The sequence below is a fragment of the Macadamia integrifolia genome, unplaced genomic scaffold, assembly GCF_013358625.1.
Source record: "Macadamia integrifolia cultivar HAES 741 unplaced genomic scaffold, SCU_Mint_v3 scaffold2194, whole genome shotgun sequence".
In the NCBI taxonomy this organism is placed as follows: domain Eukaryota; kingdom Viridiplantae; phylum Streptophyta; class Magnoliopsida; order Proteales; family Proteaceae; genus Macadamia; species Macadamia integrifolia.
Genome location: NW_024868563.1, coordinates 48,472 through 76,060, shown reverse-complemented (window position 1 = coordinate 76,060; position 27,589 = coordinate 48,472). Strand labels below are relative to the sequence as shown.

Below are 27,589 nucleotides of genomic sequence, written 5' to 3'. Positions count from 1 at the left end.
TTGGATAACTAAAACATTATTATGATAAATCACATGTCAAATTTCAGTCTCAAATTCAATTATATACCCTCTCATGTAAGGGTCATCCGGCCATGTTCTATTACAAGGCTAGAAAGATGGGAGTCAGACGAATCTCCCAGGGGCTTGGGAATCGCTTCTTGTGACCATAAATACCAAAAAAAAAAGTGATTGAAAATTATCTTTCCCCTTTCGGTGCTCTAAGTTGCTGAAAAATAACAACAAAATAAGATTGTTTCAGGAAAAAAAAATTTGTGGGAGCCTTCCCGCACAAAGGAACTACCTAATGGTGCCATCAGAGATGGATTTAACCCCACAAACGCCTGCTGATGTTGTAAAGGGTGTATCTTTGTAGCGCGCCACCAGCTCTAAATCTGTGTGAAGATCCACTTGTAATGTTTCCCAAACCTTCTTCTTAGGATTCAGAACACTGTCTGGTTCACCATCAAATCCAGGAAATTTAAGTCTTTCCCCGACGGGAGCCAATTGAGGTGGATCAACCAATTCAACCTGAAACAGTGATTACATAGCAGGCACATGATCAGCATTTGCACATTGAAATGATAATTTTTAGATCATTGGGCACCCATCTCCCTCATTCTATCATAAAAGGCTGCACAATCTTATATAAATGGAAATCTCATAAAACCTTATACACTCAATTAATCCCATGTTTGTTGTGTTGGAGGGAGGGAGGTAAGCACAATTGGCAAACTGGTGGATTGATTGGTGTCAAAAGTGAACTGCATCCATCATTCTTAAGGCCATCATCATTTTTGGCCATGCTAAGGGTGTAACTTCCAGTGTTATGAAACCAGACAGGCAAAGGAAGTAGGGTGCATCCTCCATTCTTAGCTTCTTCTCTGGGCTGTTTCACACGACAAAACATGAGAGATGCTTGAAAGTGCCAGCTAGTTCAGTTGGTAGGGTGCTTGCTAGTTGTAGCCGTGACCTAGGATAGAACCCTGCCCCCCGCCGGGGGGGGGGGGGGGGGTGCTTTATGGGCTGGTGGGATTTTTAAACCATCTAGAGTGCCAAACACCCCCAACCCCCACCCACACCCCGCCCCCCAAAAAAAAAGAAGAGGTCCTTGTATGGTATCTTCATAAATATACAGTAAATTTGGTCGTACTAAGGGTAATTTTCCATATTTGGGCTATTAGGGTTTTATATTTTCCCTTTAATTTAACTTTTAATAGATTCAGTAACTAGAAAAATTCACTCATTTTTGTGAAACCCAACTGTACTATAATTGTAAGTTCAGAAGATTCTATAGTTAGCATTTTTGGTTTCACCTTTTCTATTTGAGCTATATTAGGAATATTACTTTATGGGAATCAAAAAAGGTTATAAGTCCTTTTGAAGAAGTTTTAGCTATTTTATCTCTTAAAATCTAAATAGAAGTCCTTATGGTAACTTATAGATTGGCTGTTAACCACAATAACAATATGATAGAAGATTAATTGAATTTATTCGTAGCAAGCTCATCCATAAGCCTTTTCCTTTTCTCTTTTTAGGTGGCAGGGAATAGACATTCCCAAGCCCAATCCAAAAATATAAAGTCACAATATGAAATAAAATAATAAACAAGCTCAATTTTCATTATAAATAAAAAATAGCTCAATTTTCATTTTTGAATAAATAGCTAGCTAAATTTCTAAATAATAAATCATTTTATTACAATTAAAATGTCCCAATGGACAATTGGGTGGATTTGCTTGATTTGGCAAGTGTGAATAGACGACCAGGTTGTTTGGCAGGTACATGCTAGGGGCCTGTAAGGAGCCAACATGTTAACAGCCACTGTTTAGATCTAACAGGCTAAGTGGACTGTCCAGGCCAAGCTGAGAATTACAATCCCTACATCCCTCATCTTATTCGTTACATTTCTTCTTGTTCTACTTTGACCCTGTTCTTTTCCTCTAATTATTTCCAACTTTTACAATATTCACCTTGTTTATTGAAAGTGTTTCTTTTCTTTTCTTTTCCTTTTGCCACCATAAATTATTTCTCTTTTTTCTATTTCCAAACCTTTTCTCCTGATCCAACAATTATAAGAATTTTACTTCCAAAATGAAACCCTAAACCCTTTCGCCTCATCTCTTAGTTGTAGTATAGCCTTAAATCTTCAACATCTAGCCTGACTCACATCACAGAGACACACATACTAGTATACTACTCTTCAGAAGGATAGGAAGGAAATTAGGTAACACACAAATGTCTTTACTAAATATACAAATACATGAAAACCTATAAACTAAAAGAAAGTTTTCCGTTGCTTACTTTTGTGTGGTCTCCATTGGAAGCAGCAAGAACCATGGCTTGTGATTTAATACCCCGCATGGTTGCTGGCTTCAGGTTGCAGAGAACACAAACTTTCCGGCTCTGTCAACGATCAACAGAGTAGATCAATATGACATTGATTAAAAAACCAAAAATGATAATGACACCAAACAAAAAATAAAGCAGGATGAAATTTTTAACCTGCATTTCTTCAAGAGGGATATACTTGACAAGGCCACTAACCACCGTCCTAGGTGCTCCTTCACCTACATCTATCTCTTCAACGTACAGGGAATCAGCATCTGGATGCTTCTGAACTTTTGTAATAAGGCCAACACGTATATCAAGTCTAGAAATGGAGATTTCTGCTTCAACAGCTATCTTTGATTTTCCATCAGCTGTAGTTTTCTTTGGCTTTTGGTTTTTTCCATCTACATCTGCTTCAAATAAAGTGTCTCAGAAAATTTCAGCTGAGGAAGCTTAATCCCCAGAATGTGCGTGTGTGTGTGTGAGCGAGAGCGAGAGAGAGAAAGGGAGAGAGAGAGCGAGCTTCAACATCTATCCATTCAAATAAAGAGTAGAATTCAGATCTGTCTTGGATTTGAATTCAAGTCCTGATAAACTTCATGGACTTGAATTGACTATTTCACCCATGTCTTGGATTCAGTTTCATCTATAAATAAGAATAGCCAGGTACCTAGCCCCGTAAGTCTAATTCTATCCACCACTCTACAAAATGGAGGAACTTTTAACGTAATCAGCATTAGTTAAAACAAGCAGAAGACATTCAGTCAAACCATTGAACATGAGTCTTGAAAAAGGAGGCCAAACCAAGTAATTGGGACATGGCTTAGCTGGATTGAGTATACAGTTCCTGTCCTTTTAATCTAACATGCAAGTATTTAAGATGCATTTCAAATTTTATGAAGATCTCAAAGCAATCTATGGGATAAAATTCTCACTTTAAGTCAGGTTATCAAATCAATAAGGCAAGCACTCAAGCAGTCCGCAACCCATAAGAGAAACTTGAAAATATTTACAAGGTCCCACCAGCTAGCATATTAGGGTTTAGGGTTTAGGGTTTAGGTTGCAAAAAAAGGATTCCGACTCTTCTTTGGCCAAACCCAGAACTAAAATTGAAGGCATATCAAACTTCAGCAATAGAATGGAAGGCTTTCGATAATTTCCAGAGGATTGCAATAACATAGATGCTTTCAATATTTCGGAAAGAGGAACACGAATATTTGGGCATTGTTTAGGTCATTTTGGGAGCTCATCCATGCAAGAATGCCTCATCTGTTCCATAAGAGGCCAAATTTTGTTGCTTACAATAGCATCACCCATACATTAGGGTATCTGGAATGAATGTCAGAACAGAATCCCTAAACATCCAATTGCACGGGTTCAAAGTTGATGAATTAAGGTTAGATCCGCTCAATTCTCCTGGTCTCTAAAGACTCCGAAGCACACAAGTAAACTCCTTGGTTGCTTAGGCCAAATCATATGCGAAAGAGCCAATATCAGCACAAATTGAAGAATGTCTCGAGTGGCCTTCAACAAAAAGAAAAACCCCACATTTCTCCTTCCATAGGCCGCAGAAAATTGCATAAGGGCACAAAGTCCACAATACCTGAACCTTCCTCACCAACCGGACTTCTTGATCGGTGCCCACAACAAATGCTTAACATCCCTTGGCCATAATCAGCAAACCCCAAACACACACAGAAAATAACCCACACTTTTGCAGCAACAACACAGTTCAAGAAAATGTGCCCTGCTGTTTCCTCTGCACCATACAAACGGCATCAATTAGCCAAGTGGAAACCACTTGACTATAAATTATCCACTGTAAGTGCTTTACCTAAAGCCACCACCCAAGCAAACGTAGCTCCTATAGGGGGAAGTTGGTTCCTGCAAATCTTTCTGGCCTGCATACAGAAAAAGTAGCCAAGTATGCTTCGATTTTCAGGTTAACCCTTTTTGTCTGTTCCACAAGAAAACCTTACTCAACTCAACGATGTCCACCTTGTTTACCATAACCAAAATATTTAAGGAAAGAAAACCCAAGAAAAAATATAACAACCCCAAGGATACCCTCTCTATCCTACTTGCAGCCATCTAGATAATTCCCGTTCCACAATTCCCCTCTATTGCAGGAAATCTTACTCAAAATTGTCGCCTTGATGGCTTCAACTACAGAATTTTCTCTTGGTGACCACCCAGTTTTCTACAAGGCAGGATGATGAGATAATTCTGACCATTGGATAGATAGGCATGGTCTGGATTGATCGCATGACAAATTTCAGTGCCAAATTCAATCATAAACACCCTGCCCCCACCAGTATTGGCATGCTCTTAGTAGTCCTGAATTTTCAAAACTTCGTTTAGCCACTTGGTGAATTCCTTGGCAGATTGATGAGGAACAACAACCTGTAGAATCATTGGACAGCAACTACACAGGACAGAATCAGTGAGGCAGAATTTGCATATATCTCATAATCTAATGGTCGGATGGGCTGAAACTAGAATCAAGTAGACCTCTATAGGTCATTTAAATCCTCCAAATATTGAGCTGATCCACTTATGTGGATCTGCAGGAACAGTAGGTCACAGAAATAGAAACTATATGACAGAAACTAGAAACCGTAACCATAAGAAATATCTCACAAACCAGAGATCAGATGGACCTCCAATTCTGGTCGAAGGTAGAGCTTATAGAGGAGAATAGATCAAAGATGGGGTGAAATCCAATGGCTGGATTGCGAAAAGCCACTATGACAATGCAATAGTTACAATAGGATGAAAATCATAAACCATAGAAGGGAAAAAAACAGAGTAGAATCTGCAGAAAAAAATTAACTAAAAAATAAATATATTGCGATATAATAAGAAGACATAAAGAGGGATATATATTACCTAATGATGGCCACGATAGAAGGGAAGATGATGGCTAGAATTTGACAGACCAGTAAGGTAGAAGAAGAAAGAGAAAGAGAGAAGATTGAAGAAGGTAGGGAGGGATATCACCACCAAGCCTAGGTGATGTAGATCCCCACTATGGGCTGAGCTATCGCAGGAAGAAAGCCCAGCCCAAGTAAGGCCATCGAACCACTTAAGTGGTTAAGTTAGTCCTTTAGTGAATAAAGGCCCATTGGGCCCATCGATTCCTCTAGTGAATAAAGACTCATTGGGCCCATCGATTTATATGTAATAAGGCCCATAAGTGGCAATTAGTTAGTAGCTAGTTAGTTACATAATTTTTCTAGGTTTCTAATGTTAGTCCTAATAGGTGTACAACTCCTAATTTGAGTACGACTGCCGTTATTGTAAACTCAGCCCTCTATTTAAAGAGGAGCTACTGTACTCAGAATTTCAGACTTGAATAAACAAAGAAAATTGCAGTCAATTGCTTCTAAGCAGCCAAGATAGCTGTGGGTGAGATGCCCGGGCCGAGATAGCCAATCCCACCCACGACTCTCTTGTTTACTTCTTTCTTTCATTACTTTATATTTCTGTTATTAGCCATTGCTAGCTGTGAGAATCGATCAAAGAGTGTTCAGATCTGTTAAGGTTCTTAAAGGCCAGAATCGACCAGCAAGAAGTCCAAGTTCTTGAAGACATTCGATCTCCCATATCTCCCAATTCTGAGTACTGATCTGCAACCCCTTCTAAGGGTGTGTTCTAGGCTGCTAAAGGATCACTTGATCCTAATTTGAAGCCATCCAAGAAGACCTGCTGCGGTTCTTGAAGATTCCCCAATTTCTCTCTGAAAGTCTGAAATCAAGAAATTCCAGATCTCTCAACTCAGCCGACAGAATTCAGAGATCTTTGACGGTTTTACTCTACACCCTAGGGCCTACAATCAACCCTAGTTTGGGTCCCATCTGAGCAACCCAACTCCAGCCACAGGTATCCTCTGTTAACCCTAGCCGCAGGCTTCTATCTTCCTAGGGTTTGGTTCTTGGTTGCTGGTTCTTGCTACTGAATTGTTCTCTGTTATTATTAGTATTCATTGAGGTCCTTTTCTGATAGTTTTCTACTCCTACTGCTGTAATTTGTCAAAGCTAATTAAAGAATCATATATGATTTGATTTGGGGCTGCAATACAATGGGAGTAGTTGCCTTGTGTAACCCACTTCTACATTACTAGGTCAGCTTCACTACCAACCGGTGTAGGATTCACCACCTAGAAGCTTGCAACTGATTCACCACTTCACAAAGAGCAATTGTTGAAACAAAATCGTGGGTAGCTTGCCCTTCTCCTTCATTTATAGGTCCAATCCCCAAATACAAGGAATAGTAACCCTAACATGCATGGGATTAATTTTTTGCTAAGCCACGGATCTTGTAGAAGAAGATCCTCTAGAAGCTCCAATGCTACTACCAAAAAAAAGGTACCCATTGCACAAGGCTTCCACCACTGCGGGGTCTGGGGAGGGTCATAATGTACACAGCCTTATTCCTACTTCGCAGAGAGGCTGTTTCCTGAAGATCCAATGCTACTACAATAAAATAGAAACTTTCTAAAATGAAAGGGTGACTCATAGTTGCTATCGCTATACTAAGAGTTGTACATTGATGAAAACTAGAACATAATAGAAAGTAGAAATGAACTAAAGTAACTTGTAGCAACACCCATGTGACAGCCACGTGGGCCCACAAAATCCACCAAAAGATCTTCCACACGATCCGGCCGATTACTACATAAAGGCTCTCTTATAGGCTTAATTGATAACCAACACATGGGCCATATATGGGCCTGACTAAAGTCATGGCCTATCATTGTCTGGTTATGACTTAAGTTGTTGGGCCTAAGTGTGGGTCTGTTTGGAATGGCCTTTGTTCCTTCTTGAATACACTCTTAACTCTGCATCACAGATATTTAAGCCTCTCTCAATACATCATATATACATTAAAGGGCTGACATGCCAAGGTGGCTCAGGCAATAACATCACTCGCAAATGAATTCAGTTACCAACTTATTAAGTGAAGAATAATTCAATGCAAATCCTTGCACCAAGGCAAAGTCTTGTACGAGTCAAACCTCACCGCCACACCCCCCCCCCCCAAAAAAAAAAAAAACCCCCGGCCCCAAAGAAAAAATACTAGAGGAACCCAAATACAAAATGAAAAACCATTGTAATTCAATTTTGGCAGATAAGGCCAAAAGCCTCAAAACCCAATATTGAACAAATTTTACACTAAAAAAACACCAAAATGCGATCCCTAATCAACACTCATCTTTGATGCCCCCAAATATATCCTGCTACAGATATACAAATGTTATATTAGTTTAATCTGATATATCAAGGAATTTTTTGCCTGAAAATTTATCTTTGAATAGCCATATATCCCTTCCATCTCATTTTCCCCTTACTATAGTACAGGAGGAGAACCTACTCAATAGCTTGGCCCTCCTGCTATAGAATATACCACACAAACTCCACATCACTTCAATCATTAGAGCATAGTGTCCACAAAATTAATTTTTGGAACAACAAATAAAGTTGCCAAAATTTTATATGTTCAAATAAAAAAAACAAAGTAAAATTTCCCAGACCAAACCATCCATATGGAAGCTTTATGTATAAATGTTAACCCATGCAAGATCTGGTATTTCAGATGAACACCTCGACCGTTGGCATCTAAATTACTATTTTATGGGTATCTAATATAATTACCTGAAAGCTTTGTTTTCTTCAGCTGCTCAGCAACCTTCTTTGCTGCATCTGCCTTCCCTACCCTATCAGCTTGACTTCCAGCAAATTTTTCCCTGAAGAACTCTACATCTTCATCTTTCTGTATAACACAATGAACGTCAAACAATACTTATCATGAGCAAGGGATTAATGAACCACCACCATATATTTGCAAAAAGGGTAAACACCATCACTATATAATAAGTAAACAGAAATGCAACAGTAAATTTGAACAGAAAGCATGCACACCAGTTCTTTAAATAAAGGCTCAGGCTTGCCTATTTTATGACCAGTAGGTAGAATCTCCCAAGGTCTTCGTGCCCTATCAATATCTCCTTTTTCATCACACAGTGATAGATGTGGCGAAGGAAAATTTAACTGCTTTAATACCTTAAATGTCACAAAAGAAGAGACTCAGAACAGCAAAATGTAATAATCCACGCCACACTGTAACAGCATATGAGTCTTAGTGTCTTACCAATAACATAACAAAATGAGTATTTCCTAAAGTATTAATGCACATAAGGTAGATGTTATTACCTCAACAGAAAAAGATGGCATGAAAGGTTCTAACAAAGCAGCAAGCAGATATACTAGTCCAGCTGAAGTTCTCATAATGATGTTGCAGGAAGATAGATCTTCTTTATAGAGCTTCCAGAATTGGCTGTCCTGCAAACAATTAGCATGTTCATAAGGAGTCGAACAAGTAATCCTTACTAATACAAAAACACAACAGGTAAATAAACAACCTGTTGAAATGGAAAAGAACAGAAAATCATGCAAGCTTACTTGCAAATATGCATTCCCCTCACTAGAAATGGCCATTGCAGTTTTCAATCCTTGCTTTAGTTTAACCTATATCAGATGATGAAAACAAGAAAATGACAATGTCATCAGTCTAATTATGTTAGGAAGAGAGAGAGAGAGAGAGAGAGAGAGAGAGGGGTTGTATTTGCATCCAATCACCTTCTCCATGGCTTCAATGTATTGATCAACAAAATCACCAACTTTTTCTGCCAATTTCTTAGTCAAGGGATTTGATTCCACATCCCGAGCATCAGGAATGATAGAAGCATATCCTTGGCCTACAATACATAAAGTCATCTGTAAGAATTAAAATGCAAACATGACTTATACAAAAATAAAGTTACAACCGAGAGTAATTATACAGTTTGTTATGGTAACATGACCCTCAAACACATTCACTAAAAAAAAATTTAACCTGACTTCTCCAATTAATGTGGAGTCTAAAATGATAATTTTATTCAAAAGAAGAGAAACATCTATAATACAGATCATGAGGATTGAGATACATTTTTGGACCAATACTAGCAGATCCAGAATTGATGCATGATGGACTGGGCCAATCCTTCAACCATGATGAAGGATGCAATGTCTATTGTCTCAGGACCTATATAATGGTCTGGGCCATAATTTGCTACTCACTTAAGGAGGATAAGGACCAACATGAAAGAGATCCAAATCCTGAGATTACCGAAACAGAAGATTGGCTTGTTTGAGTCACCAGGACCATGTACTTAGCAGTATTTATTGGAGCAACAGGGAAAAAGAACTAGCATATCTCAAAAAGTATGCCCAGAAGTCATAGTTAAAAATATTCTCCAATCTATTTTTTTGACACAAGGAACATGACAAGTTGTGAGTGACTGATAGGACTGGACAAATGATCCAGTGTCACAGTTCCCAAGCCCCCCCCCCCCAAAAAAAAAAAAAACACATTGTCAAGAGAGAGAGAGAGAGAACTGGAGTAGGATCAAATCCCAAAGGACCATGTAGAAAAGAAAGAGACAACACAAACGAAAAACTCAATTGCCTTTAGATCGGTTTCATTGTCAATGCTATATCTGCTTCAAACCCAAAAAACTCAACTGAACTCAAGTATTCCTATCCCCAATAAATGGAGTCGGCTACATGGATCTTCCGTCTCTAACCAACTCAAAGTCATACTCGCTACTATGCATACCTTTCCTCACCATTTCTCCTAGAATCATTTGAGGCCTACCAATGGCTCTTTTAGCTCCTCCAATTTGAATCATATCATTGCTCCTAACTAGAGCACTCAAAGGCCTTCAATGCACATATCAATACCACCTGAAACGACTTTCTCTCAATTTATCATGTATCGAAGCAACTCCAAATTCATTCTAATTTGTTCATTCCTTGTTTTATATTTTCTAGTTTTAGCACTCATCCATCTCAACATCCTCATTTCAGCTATACTTAGTTTGTTTATATGTTGTTTCTTTACTCCCCAACACTCAGGTCGATACGTGATTGCTGGTCATATCATTGTCCTATAATGATTATTTTCCCCTTTAGTTTGAGATGTAATGAAATAGGAAAAGTGATGCAGTTAAATCAACTAAATGGAACCTTTTTTATTAGAAATAAGCCTTGGGTTATGATGGAGATCATGAGGTTGAACAGGGGTTCCAGTCCCTGTCCCAAAGAAGCCGTACTCAAAGGTCGTAAGAGGAAATTCCACACTGGATATCAACGCTCTCCCAAGCCCTATTCATGCTGGGAGTGTAACCAAAATAGTCATTTCCCAGCAGAATTATGAGAGCACTTTACAAAAGTTTAGATTTGCACTGATTGGCTGTGTTAACTTTCGCATCACTTCTCTGGATGATCTAAGTATGACAGCAAGAGAATCATGGAACTTGAAGAAGAAGGTGATTATGTTGCCTTTGGGTAAGGGGTATGTTATTTTCCAATTTTCTATGGAATGTGACATGCCTGCTATTGGGAGCAAAAGTCCAATGAAGTTTGCGAGACAACTTATTCGTTTCCAACAATCGAAAGGATTTCAGCATACATGAAAACCAAGTTTTTCAACCAAGCTATTTTGGATCAGAATTCCAGAACTCCCTTTAGAGTACTGGCATGAAAACATTCTTCGTTCTATAGCTAAGGCAGTGGGAAGACCGGTGGCCTTAGATCGTCAGACTCATCATGGATCGACGGGTAATTCTTCCCGTGTTCTAGTTGAAGTGGAAGCCTCTGCTACTGCAATTAGATATGAAGAAATTCAGGTTGAACGCCGCCAACAGGGTACTATGAACTTATTCTGCTTCACACAAGCCACCATTTATGAGGATAAATTGGGTCGATAAGGATTTTGCAAGAAGGTTGGCCATCTTATTGGATCCTTCCATGAGAAAATGATTAGTGATGCAAGGGCTAGTGCAAGAGAGAAGGATGGGGGAATTCCAGAGGAGCATTACGTGGAGAAGGAAGATGGAGTTCTCTCAGTCAATCCCAGGTCAAGAGGTGAGTCAACTCATGCAATCTCTCCAGTCGTGGAAAGGAATCTTTCCAAGGATAGACTCCCACATACGGTTGTGGACACTATTCACACTGCTCTATCTTTGCTATGCCAATTATGGAGAAAACATCATCTTTGGAAAAATCTTCTCACACAATCTCTCCAATTGTGGAAACTATTCAAACCGTGGCAAGTAAGTCTCCCTCACTTAATGGAGACTTAAATCAAAGAGATATATTGGTAAACTTTGATCCTCAATCTTCTAAAGATAAGATCAATGAAGTGGTAGAAAATCAACCATCCAATTATGGTATGATTGGAAAATCAACCATCCAATTGTGGCATGATTGGACAAGTGGAGGAGAAATTTGTGGACCCAAATAAGGAGGATTTGGCAAATCCTTCCTTTTTGAAGGGAGCCAATCAAGGCGTGGATGGGAGAATGGGTGTTCCTTATCAAACTCATACGAGATATGAGCATCTTTCCATTCAAGCTGGGAATCGATTAGGATTGATTGAGGTAGGGATATTGGTGCATGACAACCCAAGGATTAAAGTATCGGTATCGATCACCGTATCGGTCGGCTAAATTTAAGATACGTATCGGAGATACGCTAAGACACATTAAAGATACGCACATAAATTGACAGAAACACATTTTTATAGACTTTTGCATTAAAAAACAGTAAATGTATATATATATATATAACATATATCATGCATACACTCTACAACGGAGAACACCGTACTAAGAGACAAGTGTATTCAATTGAAATTGTTCAAAAGGGCGAGGTTTCTTACATGTAGTAATGGTCTATTGTCGACTTTCTAAGAAATTTTAAAATTTGAGCAAATTGATGCAATAATTAATGTTTTAGCTTGTTTTACCCAAATCTACTCAAACATAGCCAAAAAAAAGGAAGTAAAATAAACTAAATTGTTTGATCTTGCCATCTAACTTCTTATAAAAAAAAATACTACTAAAACACTGCAAAAGGGATGGTAGTGACTTGAGCAATCATGACATAAGATACAAAGTTCAATTTTGTGGAAGGATCAACACACTTGTCTTGTCACAAGGACAAACAACATTAGGGGTGGAAATGATGACACTAGTTGTCATGATGCTTCTTATAAAAATTAAGAATTAAATGGAATGGATAAATCAAACAGAAGACACTTATCTGGCTCCAAGGACTCTGCAGATGTAAACTGGAGGAGATGATCAACATGAGGATGCCATAATTCATGACGAGGATATGAAGAATGGTAAATCAAGATTGTGAAATTTGTCGGGTAAAAGTGCAATTGTGCTTCAAATTTTGCAAAATTAAGTATTTCTAACAAGAAGAACAAGCTCTGTTTTGAAAGTGAAATGGGTTCTGTAGATACATATCGGTGAGTATCGGTGAGTATCGGTAAGTATCAGTTGTGTATCAATGAGTATCGATTCGATACAGTTCGATACAAACCGATACACATGTAATTCAATTGTTCGGGGTTCAATTGTACATATTGAGAGTATCGGATAGTATCAGAGCATTGATACATAGAAACTTTTTAAAATACATGTATCGTATGGGTACCGACCAATACTGATACGTATCGTCCGATACGGTACGACACACATCGATACTTTAAACCATGTGACAACCTTTTATTCCAAGATCATGAAAAGGGAAGTAAGAACGGTTCTGCAAATCTTGTTCAACATGGTGGGTGAATGAAAAGGAGCATGGGTCGAATGCAGCCAAAATGAACTGGGCAAATATGGCTACTGAGATGGGTCAAGTGAGTTAGCCTCTGACCCTAGCTATGAATCAATGTCGGGAGATAAGGAAGATTCGGGAGCAAATGATGATGTGGGGAAAGATAGATCTCTCACTGCCAGTCTAGAAAGGCAAAAGACCCTTGCAGAAATTTAGAAAACCAATCAAGACGTAGAGAGGCAAAATTTGCTTCTCGTGGTAGGAACGTATCTATGTGCAGGAGAGGGGACAATCGAAGTGGTCGTGGTAGAGAAGGTCGTGTGAACATTGCGGGGAGAAGGACTTGGTGGAATATATTATTCCGAGTACTGTCCAAGGAGGAGCTAGCATTTTTCTACTGTCGATGAGGCAGCTAGACTAAGAGAAGAGCTTGAAGGTTACGAGAAAGTTAAACAAAGAAAAGGTAAGGGAAAGGTTAACGGGGTGCAAGCTGGCTTATAGTCTGATCGCATGGCCAAGTCATGAAAACGATTAGAGATGCCTTTGTTCCAAAGATTTGATATCTCAAGGGATTGATTTTATTTTGTTAGCCAATTTCCCCCGCTGAAGGTGGGGGATTTGTCTACTTTATGTTGATGTATCTGGCTTGCTTAGCCAGATTCTCTTATATCTTTCTTTTTGGTTTTTCTTCTTTAATACAAATGACCTTTCAGCAAAAAAAAAAAGTGCTTTTGTTATGCTGGATTAGGATTTTATAAGTCCAGTTCTTTTTTGATTCAGTTTCCTTCATTAGTTTAGTTTCCTAGTAAGTTTATGTCTCCTTATTAGTTAAGGATTGGCTTAGACCTTTCTGTATTAGTGTTTTAAGTATGTTTTAAATTTTCTATATAAGTTTTTAAGAGGGCCCAGCCTTGTACACGAATTTGATTAATGAGATTTTAGCGTGAGACTTATGCTGCTGAGAAAGTATGATACTGCAAGAGACAGTGAAGAGTGAGAAACTCTTGTGATTGGAGAGATTTTAATCTGGGCCTGCTGGTGGAAATCAAAGGTCATATCATTCTTATCTATGCTCTATTTTTCTTTTCAAGTACTGTTATCATCTGTTATTTGTGTGCTTGTTGGAATTCTGTTATTTGTGTGCTCTTGTTGGAATTCGATTTAACCTAGATTGAGAGGGATTTTTATCTCCTTTGGATACTGTTTATATGTTGTTACTGCTGGAGTCAAACTCACAGCAAGAGATCACCAAGAGAAACCTGGCAACTGCCCTGTTTTGGGCCCAATTTTGTTTAAGTTTACATTGGCCATACAAGGAAATCTACCCCTTAGATGCTTCCCATATTTGACGCATTGAAGATCTTCTTGGAAGTTACCATCAACCAAGATTGAACCAGATCAAATCTCCTGACCTGCTCATACAAGAAATCTCCTAAATGTTGGTCATGGGTTTCAAATTTATACTATTTTGACTATTAAGTCAAATCCGAACATTAGAACGTTGCTGTTCGAGTTTACTATTCTAACAGTTTATGAACAGTGGCCAGAATAAGACCTTCAGCAGAAAAAGATGACTTTGACCCTACTGTTGAACTAAATTTTGTTTTAGGGTTTGCTTGAGGTCCTATTGCAAGAGGTGTGTAATCTGAACCTAGGGTTCATCCTATTGTAAGAGGAGAGGTGTGGTATCAAAGCTATGGCTACATCAGGTTCTAACCCTACAGAGCCAAGAGAATATCAGATTTCTATGTGACAACTTGCTGATATATTGAAACAATTGAATGAACGCATGACAAGGATGGTGCAGTGTATTGATTCTGCACCTATACATTATGCACTTCCTAGGACTGATATTACTACAAAGAAGCTGGAGGCAAAAGTTCCTTATTTTGCTGGACAGACATGGATATTCCTTGATATGCTAGCTTCTCTAGAAGAATATTTTGGCTGATACATCTTGACAGGATAGGAAGCATAGATTTGTTTATTCGTGATTGACGGTAATGAAGAAACAAAGGAAACATTCAGCATAAAGGAGCCTGAAGCTGAAGATAAATTTGAAGTGATCGCAATGAACTGTGATGATAAAGAGAGTGCTTGAAACTTCAAAGATGGAAGATCAACAGATAGAAGATTCTACTAAAGAGGTCTGCGTTGAAAAGATCCAAGTAGACAAAACTAAAACAGTGGAAATGAGGCAGTGATCAAGAACACTCCACAAGAAATCATCAACACTCATGATGTTCTTGAAGAGGTAGAGTTTGTGCCTCAAGTCTTCAACACAGTTGTCAAGGCGACGCCTTGGCGTCCAGGCGTTTTTTTAGGGATAGGGCGAGGGACGCCATTGTTTATGTATAAAAGGCGGTCGCCTTTGGTATCAAGGCGTCGCCTTTGGCGCCTTGGACGACTTGGTAGGCAAGGCGACCGCCTTGTGTGTGTGTGTGTGTGTGTTTTTTTTTTTTTTTTACTTTCACTTAATTATTTGTTTTTTATATTCTAATTGTAAACTTTTCATTTAATGAAGTACAGGTTTTTAAATGGTGCGAGATGCATGGAATCATTTTACTCCTCAAGTGAACAAAAAAAAAAAAAAAAGGTTTGGTGATGGGGAGAAATATAACATGAAAGGTTTATAATTTAAAACCCTCCATGTTTCTCTCTCCCGGTGAAGTCTCTCTGCCATTACAATCGTATAACTTTAGATACATTGATTCAACCGACCGATTGAGATTGAAGTTGGACTTGGCTGAAATCCATCATTCCCTCCTCTGTTTCGACTTCAGCTATGTTTGTAATTTTTTTTCCCTCCCTGCTACTTCGTCTTCGAGCTACGAATGTTTTTTTCTTTTTTTTTTCCCTCTTCTTCCTCTGCTTCTTCTTCGTCTACGATTCTTTTTTTCCTTTTTTCCCTCTTCTTCCTCTGCTTCTTCTTCGTCTACGTCTTTTTTTTTTTTTTCCTCTTCTTCCTTTGCTTCTTCTTCGTCTACGGCTGGGTTTTTTTTTATTTTTCCTCTCTTCTTCCTCTGCTTCTTCTTCGTCTGCATCTGGTTTTTTTTTTTTTTTTCTTTTTCCCCTCTGATGTTCTCGAATGCTTCTTATGGAGGCTGCCGGTTCTTTCTATGCTTCTTCTTCTTCTTCTTTACTTCTCTGCTAGTGCTTCCTTTTTTTTTTCCCCTGCAAGTAGACGTAGACTGTAATCTGTAATTCTGTATTATGAATTTATGATTGCATGATTACTAGTGTTGTGCATTAGTGCATTAGTGCTATGCTTTTTCTCTTATGAATTTTTTTTACTACTGCATGATTCCTTCTTCTCCTGCTAGTGCATTTCCCTGCTACTGTAGGTAGGTTGTAGTGCATTAATTATTATTTTTTAGATTGTAAAGTGCATTGTAGAGTGCTATGTTTTTTCTTATTTTTTGTTACTTAGTTTCTCTTGTTGTTGTTCCTTATGTTTGTGTAGTGCTGTAGTTTATTCAAATAGATATGGCTACTAGTGGTAGTGGCGGGCCATCTGCTATCACTGACGCATCAACATATGATCCAAGCAAAGATCCAACTAGGAAAGCCAAATCAAAAGACCCCGGGTGGAAGTATGGATATTGGCCAGATCTTAATGATAAGAACTTAGTGCGAAGTACACTTTGTGGAAAAGATGCCAAAGGAGGAATCAAAAGGCTTAAGCAACATTTAATTGGTGGGTATGGAGATATATCAAAGTGCCCAAAAACAACTGCAACAATCGCTAGAGAGATGCATGAAGCTATCATGCGAAATCAGAAGAGGAAGCCTGATGTATTTGATGAGGATTATTCTGTTGGTCATCAGGAGGGAGAGGATTTGCCTGAAGAGATAGAAAGTGGAGGGCAACTCCAGTCTGGTGTACCAAGGCCCTCAACTATAGACTCCTCAATAAAGAACCTTGTACCAAGCTCTGGGACATCTTCCAAAAGGAATAAAGCTAATGTTATTACACAAGTGGCAGTAAAGGGTCCGATAGATTCTTATCTTCGACGGACTCCTGAAGAAATAGTTGGTGAGAGGAGGTCTAAAGGTTCTACCCATACAACAATACAAAGCAGCTTAAGATCAAATGCAGACAGAAAGAAAACTAATGCATATGTTGCAAAAATGGTTTTATGAAGCTGGCATCCCATTCAATACTGTCAATGAGCTTTGAGGAGATGGTTGAAGCCATTGCACAGTTTGGGTCAAGATATAAGCCCCCTTCTTACCATGAGTTGAGAGTGCCCTTGTTACATGATGAAAAAGCTCAGATTGACTGTATCAAGAAGAAATATGAAGATTATTGGAAAAGGCACGGGTGCACTCTTATGTCTGATGGGTGGACTGACAAGAGAGGTAGACACTTGATTAATTTCCTTGTCAATTGTCCATTGGGGACTTATTTTATGGGCTCTATAGATGTATCTAGTGAGTCTCAATATGCAGACATGTTATTTCAGCTGCTTGATAGTAAAATTGAAGAAATTGGGGAGGATAATGTGGTAAAGTAGTTACAGACAATGCAGCTAATTATGTTGCAGCTAGTAGAATGTTGATGGAAAAATGGAGTAAGCTTTATTGGACTCCTTGTGCAGCTTATTGTTTGGACCTCATATTAGAGGACATTGGCAAGTTGAAAGCTTATAAAACAACAATAGAGGGCAAAAACAATGACAAGTTTTATCTACAGACATTACAAACTTGTTGATGCTTTGAGAAAAAAGACAAATGGAATAGATCTGGTGAGGTCTGGAGTTACAAGATTTGCTACCTCATTCTTGACACTACAAAGTTTGTACAAGAACAAGGATGCCTTGAAGCAATTATTTGTATCTGATGATTGGAATAGTTTTAAGTTGTCCAAGACAAAGGCAGGTAAGAAAGTACTTGAGACAATACTTGCACAAACATTCTGGAACCGTGTACTAGATTGCTTAAGAGCATCCCAACCAATTTTAGTTATCTTGAAGTTAGTAGATGGTGATGAGAGGCCTGCATTGCCTGAAGTCTATTTGGCAATGGAAATAGCAAAGAAAAAGATAAAAGTAAATTTTGCCAACAAAGAACGGTCATGGAAGAAGGTGTTAGCAATTATTGATGACCGTTGGGAGGTCCAAATGGATCGACCTTTATATGTTGCTGCCTTTTACCTAAATGCTAGCAAATATTTTGACTACATCAATGATGAGAGACTCCCTTTTGAAGAATCATGTAAAATACAAGATGCATTCATGACAGTTTTTGAAAGAATGGTGCCCGACTTAGCTGTGCAAGACAAGATCATACGTGAGTCTCAAATGTACAGAAAATGTGAAGGTAGTTTTTCAAGGAGTTTGGCTATTAAACAACGGAAAGTCGGTGAAGGAGCATTGGATCCTAGTAAGTAGTATTTTTTTTTTTAATTTTAATAAGTATTTAACAATATGTGTATCTAATTTTTTCCTTATATATAGTCTCTTGGTGGGAAACACATGGATCTTCGGCCCTTACGCTTCAACAATATGCAATACGCATATTAGGCCTTTGTTGCTCCGCTTCCGGTTGTGAGCGCAATTGGAGCACATTTGATTTTGTACGTTTTTTTTAAATATTAGTTTGTAATTATACTTTTTACATCTATTTCTTGACTTAAATAAAGAGTATTTATAGATTCAGATTCACACCAAGAAGAGGAATAGACAAGAACATCAGCGCTTGAATGATCTAGTCTATATCCAATATAATCGGCGGCTTCATTCAAGGTTCCAAGAAAGAAGGGAAAAGGGCAGCAATTATGATCCATTAATTCTTGATAAAATGAATTGGAGTAATGAATGGATAACAGGGGATCAAGAAGATGGAGATTTAGTCCATCCTGGAGACGACCTCACATAGGGAAATGTTGATAGAGCAGTTGGTGCATCTACATCAGTGGGGGGTTGTAATTTACCTAGGAGGGCTCAAGGATCAACAAGTGCAGCCAATATTTGCCACACACGTCGTGGTAGGGGAAGGGCCACTATTGAGGAATCGTCAGATGACGAAGTTGAAGAAGAGGTCCACGATGTGGTGCGATGATGAAGATATTGAAGAAGACTTTGGTGATGGGCCAACTGATTCTATGAGTCAACAACAACAGGAGGGAGAAGAAGTAGATGTTGATTTGTTAGCTTGATTATGGTTAAACAATAACAAAGTTTAGCTTGATGGTTTATTTTGTTGTTTTAAAATTTATACTTTAAAGCTTACTAAAGTTTAGCATTTTGGTTTATTTTTATGTTTCTCAATTTCCATTAGGTGTTTTTAATTCTCCCCAGGTAGGATTGAAACCCATAGCCTATCACCTATCATGAGTCATGACTCATATATTAAGGAACAAGGTTTCTCTTGTTGCTTAGTGTTTTAGTATCACTAACTTATATGTCTTGATTGACAGGGGGTTAAACATTAAAATATCATGGTTCATGGACTCATGGTCTATGATGGACTTTGTGGATCTCGTTTTAGGCATCATAGAGGTAAGTATATCTAACTACATACTTAAATAGTTAAATATTATATTATTTATAATATTTCATTAGGAATTATATGTTGTTATGCCTTTTGTTTTATTTATAGCTTTTTTTTATGAATAATTTTTTTATTTTTTGTTGTGTTTTCTCATGTTAGAAAATATATCACTTTGCAATTTGCATTGATATGAATTTCATGTTGAATGTTGATTCTTGTCTCTTGATGTTGCTTAAAGTCGTGCTTCTTGTATTTTGATATAACTTAAAGGCTTGATTTTTTACAAGCAATTTAAAATTAAGTATATCATTATTATACAGTTATACTATATATTATAGATATATTAAAAAAATAGTAACGTCTTTTTTGGCGTCGTATTCGCCTTAAGGCGGGCACCTTCTCCCCTAAGCGCTTAGACAGCCCTCCAGCACCTTGGTTCGCCTTGTCGCCGTGACAACTATGGTCTTCAATGAAAAGATTCCTAACATCCATGGGCTGCTAGAGTTCTGTTATGGTTTGAAGACGGATGTTCACCAGATAAAGTTGATTCCTTGACTTTGCAAATCTCAAGGTTGAGTTTCTTCAAGTTGGGGAGGATTGATGTAGTTAAATCACCTACATGGACCCTTTTTAATTATAAATAAGCCTTGGGTTGGGTTATATATGCGTTGGGCCTTTGATCCCATGTCTTCTCATTGTAATGGGTCACTTTAATGGACCTATAATATGGGTAAAGACTAGGCATATGGTATTAGTTAATTAAGTGTCTTTATTTCTTTAATTTATTGGTTATCAAATATTTTAATTAGGATGGATTAGGTTTCCATCAGTCCAGTCCTATTTTAAGTCAGTTAATGTTACCTATTAGTTAAAGATTGGTTTAGGGCTTTCCTTTTTAGGTGTTTGAATATGTTGAGTCTTCAATATAAGTTTGTAAGGGGGTCCGGCCATGTACTGGAATTTGATTAATGAGATTTTAGGTTAAGCCTTTTGCTACCGTGAGAGACAATGAGGAGTGAGAAACTCTTGGGATTGGAGAGAGACTGATCTAGGCCTGTTGGTGGGAAATCAAAGGTCATATCCTCCTTATCTATGCTTTGTTTTTCTTCTCAAGTCAGTAATGTTATCATTTGTTATTTGTGTGCTTGCTAGAGCTCAATTTAACCTAAGACTGATGGGGATTTTCATCCCTCTGAATAATTGTTATACATTGTTACTGCGGGATCAAACTCACAGCAAGAGATCATCAAGATAAACATGGCGGTCGCCCAGTTTAAGGCCCTATTTTGCTGAAGTTGACTTTGGCCACACAAGGGAATATTTTGGGGCATTGAAGATCTTGGAAGTTGGAAGTGACCTTCAACCAGGATTAAACCAGATCAGATCTCCTGATCTGCTGATACAAGAAATCTCCCAAGTTCTGGTTACAGGTTTCAAATTTATACTGTTTTGACTATTGACTCAAACCCGACCGTTAGAACATTGTCGTATTTTGGGGTTTACTTATTTTAACAGTTCATAAACACTGGCCAGAATCTGACCTTCATCAGAAAAGTTCTTTGACCCTACTGTTGACCTAAATTCTGTTTTAGGCTCTGCTTGAGGTCCTGTTATAAGGGGTGTGTAACATGAACCTAGGGTTCATCCTATCTCTCCTCACCCCCACCCCCCCAAAAAAAGCACTTTTTAGAAAACACCAAAAAAATAAATAAATAAATAAACCTGAGGCATGCAGTTTTCCTCAAACCAAATCGATGAAAAATGCAAAAATGAAAAAGAAAACTTGGAACTTTCACTCTTCACTTTTCCCTCTTTCCATCCAACCAAACATAGACAAGGAAAACTAACTAGAGATGTTTTAGTAAAGCACAGGCTAATCTGGCTTACCCATATAATCCCTAGAAGCTTAAAACTTTCATTTTCTATCACAAGAAAAAGAAAGGGAGGTACTATTGTTCCACAAGAAAAAAATTACTAACCTTCAGGTTTCGCAATAAAGCTCAACACTCGATTAATAAAATTTCCCAAGTTATTGAGCAATTCGGAATTCAGTTTCGCTTGCAGATCAGCCCATGTGAATAAGGTATCTGACACCTAAACTCATACAAACCCATAAGAATTTGTCAAGCAAGAAAAAAGAGAAGAATAAATATATCTGACTGAAGATGATTCAACGAAACAAGAATGCAATGGTAAATTTACCTCTGGCCGATTTGTTAGCAAGTAATAACGCCATACTTCAACAGGGATGTTTGTATCTTTAGCATCATTACCAAAAACTCCAATTCCCTTACTTTTGGAGAATTTCCCTGCATGTGCATCGAAAAAATGAAACTCAAAACGCAGATATAGCATTAACATAATTCAAAGTTGTGAATCTCCCTTTATTTCTCACTTTAAGTCACATTGTGGAAGAAAAAAACACAGACATGAGTGATTGAGTATCTGTATGGTACAGCAAACACTCCTATAAAATTTGGTATTATTGCACAATGACAAAGCCACAAGCATGAGGCTACGTATATACCTGCTTCATAGTTTAGGTACTCAGTAACACTGATAGTCTTCATGAATGTCCAATTTTCACCAGTCCCAATAAGAGTAGACGGAAACATTACCTAATAATAGATCACATGGAAAAAAAATTATTATAATACAAGAATTCTATAGCAATATCAGTAATAATTGAAAGAAATTATGACTAGACTAACGCTACACTTTGTTTGATGTGATTGAGAAAAAATGAGTCCCAACAAGCCAGAAATGGGAAATACTGAAACTACCAAGGAGATAGAAATAGGGTATACCAATTATGAATTAACAACCATAAAATTACATACATGTAATAAGCACCTAGGTCTGTGCAAGTATAAACCAACAATCTTTCGGTTAATGTAAGACTTATGCACATGATCTCTTACCCTGTCCAATGTAGTTTGGGGAAACATGTCACATTTGGGGCCAATACACTCAAACTATGCCAGCCGAGACCTTAGAGAAGCGACATCTCAAAAAACAAGCCTGATTGATGAGTTATAACCATTCAAGTCGTGCCTTTCCTTAAAATGACTGTGGAAGACAGAGTGGCCACTTGGAATATTACATTTCAATCCAAACATCAGCAGAAATCTATTGTTTCTCAGTCTTCATTATGCATGACATAACTAGAACACACTAAAAAACAATGACCCTACAATGTAGGTTGAGCCCCTTGGTAAACCCAAACCACAAACACTAAACCTGATGAATGATTCCCAACCATGGATTGGGAAACCAAATTTAGCCAAATCCTCAAATCCTAAGATCCAGGGTCAAATGGTCTCAAATATATCACCAACATGCCAGTCAACTGCACACCCCCCCCCCTTTTTGTGGGGGTGTTTAATGAATAATGACCCAATCTACATGATAAGAATTGTAATGCTTGGGAAGGAGCCTGGCAAAGTTAATGGCACTCCCTCTCTCCATTGATTTAATATGAATGACCAAATCCCCATATTCCAATACAACGAAGTTCTCTCTCAACTATTATATAAATGCCCCTTCCTCTACACAAATGCCACAACACTTGAAACTTGTCTTGAGTGAGATCAACCCTAAGTCCTGTATTTAGAAGTTGAACCCTCAAAAAAGTGTATGGTGACTTCAATTATTTCCCTTTCTACCAAATAAAAGCCCTTCTAATTTGGACGAATGGAAACCTTACACATTTTAATGGTAAGAAGGGCTGATTGGATTGAAATCCACTCTCCTGTTTTAACTCAAGCAGCTTCATCTCTCTGAAACAGAAGAAGTGAGACCTTGAAATGAAGACTGAAGGAAGCGATTGCAGACAAGAAACACTGGACAGAGACAAAGGGATAGAAATCACAGAAGAGAGGGAAGGGAATAGAGAAACCACAAAGATAGAGAGAGCAGAAACTCTCAGCACTCCACCAGTGACAAAGACGGGCACACAATTCAACAAGAAATAGAAGTACCTGAGGGTTTTCTTAAACTTTTTTATCTAGTGGGAACTGATGGCATTTGAACAAAATTTAAATGTAAGATGAGTTTTTTTGTAAAGAATGTTCATAATAGTTAACAAACAGAACCAGTTCTTACTAGAGTTTGGTCTTTATTTTAGTGATTGAAGAAAGAAGCAAGCCGTTATTTTTTAGTCAGACTCCCACCCAGGCAGTAGGACTTTTGTTATTTAGATCATGGTCATTAACCCCTTTTTTCTTTGGGTGGGGGGAAGAAAAGGAATGGCTTGACCAAACAATTCAATTCCCTGGTTTGCCCCAATAATTGACCAAGTTTGCAACAAGTACTGTTTGACCTGAATGCCACAAACAGAAATAAAAACAAAACAAACGAACCATTCTTACAGCAAATAAAAGCACCATAGTTGTCAAGGTGTCACCTAAGCACCGCCTATGCGTAGGTGTCCAGGCTATTTCTTTGGTCTAAGACTCTAAGGTGACAGCAAGACTTGTTGACACGAGTTTACGTTAAATTATGTTTACTGTTTTGTTTTGCATAAAGATTTATATATAAATATAAATATATATTTTTTTTTTTGCACACTGGGGATAGATAGGGACCCATTAAGGGCTAGAACAGGACCCACAAGGGGGCCCACTAGGCCACACCTATTCCCAATTACTAAACTACTACTATTATATCAAGAAGGCTGGGTTTAGGAGGGTCAAACTATTCCTAGCTACTAAACTAGGCCACACTTATTCCTTCCTGCTATACTACTTTTTTTTTTTTTTTGCACAATGGGGACAGATAGGGACCCATTAAGGGCCAGAACAGGACCCACAAGGCCACACCTATTCCCAACTACTAAACTACTACTATTATATCAAGAAGGCTAGGTTTAGGAGGGTCAAACTATTCCTAGCTACTAAACTAGGCCACACTTATTCCTTCCTGCTATACTACTACTATTATATCAAGAAGGGCCAAGAACTATTGACTTTCCCTGGACTTACACTAGACCCAACTGTCCAGCTGCCTACCACTGAGCTAGAAGCTCATCCCCTATCTTAGACTTTGTTAAGTTGTTTATTATATGCTGATTTTCTCATATTATGTCATTACTAGCATAATTGGGAGAAAGTACGCTACCCACTTGTGTTCCCCACTTCCCCCCAATCCCAGACACAGTAGGGTGCTGAAAGCTAATGCTGCCCCCACCCCACTATGCAGCAAAGATACTCCCACACTCCCTCCCATTGGCCCACGCACTGGCGTGCGCCCTAGCAGGGTAGCATTCTTTTTCCCAGCATAATTATATCATATAAAATTATGATTGCTATACTACATATAGCCATATATTGCACACCTAGGGTGCCTAGGCGAGTACCTAGTCGCCTAGGTGCCCCTCCAACGCCTTGGGTCACCTAGTCATCTTGACGACTATGAACAGCACACTGCCCTTCCCTAAACTGACACCAGGGTCAGAAAGATCATCCTGTCCAACAGAACCAACACAAATCCCACAAGGAAAAATCATCTGAACCTTACGTCTCAATATGGATGAACATCAGATTTCCAAAAAATATCAGTTCAAGCTCTCCATAACAATCCAGATCAGGATTTGCTAGGAAAAATAAGGTATCTGATTCCTTTGAAATCATGACTACCACAACTCAACAGAAAAAAAGATGCCACCAAAAAAATAGCAGGACCTAGTATGCACTTATCCCAAAAGGTTGACCAATGTAACTTTCTCATCTTAGACTAGAAGCTAATATGAAAAATTTAAAGTACAAGAAATGTATCAAACTTACAGTATGGAAAGGCACATTATCCTTGCCCATAAACTGATATAGTTCCACATTTTCAGGATTCTTCCACCATTTGGTCCAATCACTCGTATAGCATGCTGTTATTGAAACATATCCGATTGGAGCATCAAACCACACATAGAAAACCTAAACATCAATTGAGTGAGGCAAATCAATTTGTGGACTTTAAGCATTAAAAAAAAAAATTAAAAAAACAGAAAGCCCCAACATATTTCAAACAAACTATACTTGATGTAGCACTGAAGCAGACAAGGTAAAACATCTAGAGGGAAAAATACAGAAACCACATCAATATTATTTACCTTATCCTTAAATTTCTCATGTGGAACAGGCACTCCCCACTTTAGGTCCCTGGTTATACATCGTTGTTTCAATCCTTCTTTTAGCCATGCTTGTGTGGCTTGAATAGCATTTTGACTCCACGATCCTGCCACTGACATGTCGTTGATGTACTGCTCCAGCTTATCTTTCAGCAATGGAAGCTCTAGAAACAAATGCTCCGTGTCCCGTATACGTGGTGTTGTCTTACATACCTGCACAACAGACAAGCTTCAATAGGAAAGGGAATGATGCAAGATACCCTTCAATTCCAAAGAATAAAAATTCTCACTTACCTCAACTTCATGTGAATTCAAGAAAATTGAAAGAGAGCAAGAAAATCGAAGCTCAATAAATAAGGTAAAATGATTTACCTTGCATCTAGGATCCTTTAGCTCTGTTGGATTCAACATCTTCCCACACTTTTCACACTGATCCCCTCGCGCAGAATCATAATTACAATCTAGTGTGGGGCAGGTCCCCTCCACAAAACGATCAGCTAAGAAACGTTTACAAACATCACAATATAGCTGCATTGCAATTGAGAGAAGAGTCAATAATGCTTCTCAAGTAGCTTTGATCAAACTACAAGTCAAGCCATGAACACCTCTCTCCACCAATGGACCATCTGATAGAAGACTACAACATCGACTAGGCATCCATACTAAAAATTCAAACCTGCTGCATGGTGTTCTCAGAAAGCCAATTGTTCTCCAACAACTTCTTGAATATCGCTTGGCAAATTTCAGTCTGCTGCGGACTAGATGTGCGCCCAAACTCATCGAAACTTATGTCGAACCACTTGTAAACATCCCTGTGAATAGCATGGTACCTACACAAGCCATAAACACAAGTTTGTATATATGGTTTGCTATATAGCCCAATTGGTAATTTCTACACTCCACTCCCATCCCCTCAAAATCTTTGTTAAGTCTTATCTCACTGATATTTTTTTCTTCTTTCAATGTTGGAAAGTCTACAAAGTGAACACAAATTTTGGGTTTAAACTTTAAAGACCATAATTTGATAAAAGAATATGAACTTTGTATACCATATTTCAATCATTTAAGTCCCAGATGTTGTTTGAAGAATATGAAAATGGGAGACCAGATTTCAAGTAAACACTCACTTATCACAAATCTGCTTGGGGGTGCAATTCTCTTCCATGGCTTTGGTTTCAGTGGCAGTGCCATACTCATCAGTCCCGCAGATGTATATAGCATTATAACCTCGGAGACGACTGTAGCGAGCGAAAACATCGGCACTTAGCACACCTGAATGAAAAACCCAGTGGAGCAAATCAATACATCAAGACAACAATTCAATTTACAGAAACAGAAACAGAAACGGAGAGAGAGAGGAATACAGCCGATGATGTTGCCGAGATGAGGGACGTTATTGACGTAAGGCAATGCACTTGTAATCAATATATTCCTGCGCCCTTTGATAGGGACTTTCGGGGTTTTCCGGTCGCCGCCGGCGTCCGCAACGTTCTCCATCTACGATTTTTTCACTCGAGGGGACAGAAATAGTTGCAGGAAAAATAAAAAAGGCTTCTGCTTCCCTTCTCCGGAGAGTGAAGACGAGGAGCCACCAGAGAAACCTTTTGAGTATCAACGGAGTGAGGAGAAGACGTTGAGAGAGACGGAAAGTAACGTTTAGGGCATTTTAAGGAATTGTTTGCTAACCCCAAAGCAGCTGTGAGGGGATACTCTTACAAACAAATGGTAACCTGCCACGTAGGTCGCCAGGGGACTCTTAAATTAGCCTAATTAGATGATGTAGATTGTAGGGCGTGTCTGAATGACATGGTTTGAGCCTTTGAGGTATAGGCATCCCTACCAGTACGTTAGCCACCGATCCCGATATCATGTTGATATTGTATCGGTGAAACGGTATGAACCAGGGGTAAAACAGTATACAAATATTTTTTCTTTTTTTAATCTAGGGCAAACATGTCCAATATTTGCAAATCTG

General features: G+C 38.4%; 1 protein-coding gene across 1 annotated transcript; it reads right to left on the bottom strand.

Moving 5' to 3' along the window:
• Window positions 1-27,280, bottom strand: LOC122066020 (probable methionine--tRNA ligase). The gene is made up of 17 exons (XM_042629843.1): window positions 26,979-27,280; window positions 26,742-26,886; window positions 26,291-26,444; window positions 25,987-26,142; window positions 25,597-25,827; window positions 25,277-25,420; window positions 22,021-22,111; window positions 21,696-21,802; window positions 21,473-21,587; window positions 8,967-9,085; window positions 8,790-8,855; window positions 8,541-8,669; window positions 8,250-8,390; window positions 7,983-8,100; window positions 2,503-2,738; window positions 2,302-2,403; window positions 1-528 (listed from the first exon to the last, which is right to left on the bottom strand). Exons 1-17 carry the CDS (start codon window positions 27,109-27,111, stop codon window positions 298-300), a joined length of 2,418 nt encoding a protein of 805 aa, XP_042485777.1. The 5' UTR covers window positions 27,112-27,280; the 3' UTR covers window positions 1-297.
• Between the last annotated feature and the right edge of the window lie 309 nt (window positions 27,281-27,589).

Coding starts and splice junctions, on each gene's coding strand:
- LOC122066020 (XM_042629843.1), bottom strand. CDS start 27,111: ATGGAGAACGTTGCGGACGCCGGCGGCGACCGGAAAACCCCGAAAGTC. Junction 21,803..22,020: donor GTACCTAAACTATGAAGCAG/GTATATACGTAG, acceptor ATGCACATGCAG/GGAAATTCTCCAAAAGTAAG. Junction 529..2,301: donor CCAATGGAGACCACACAAAA/GTAAGCAACGGA, acceptor TCACTGTTTCAG/GTTGAATTGGTTGATCCACC.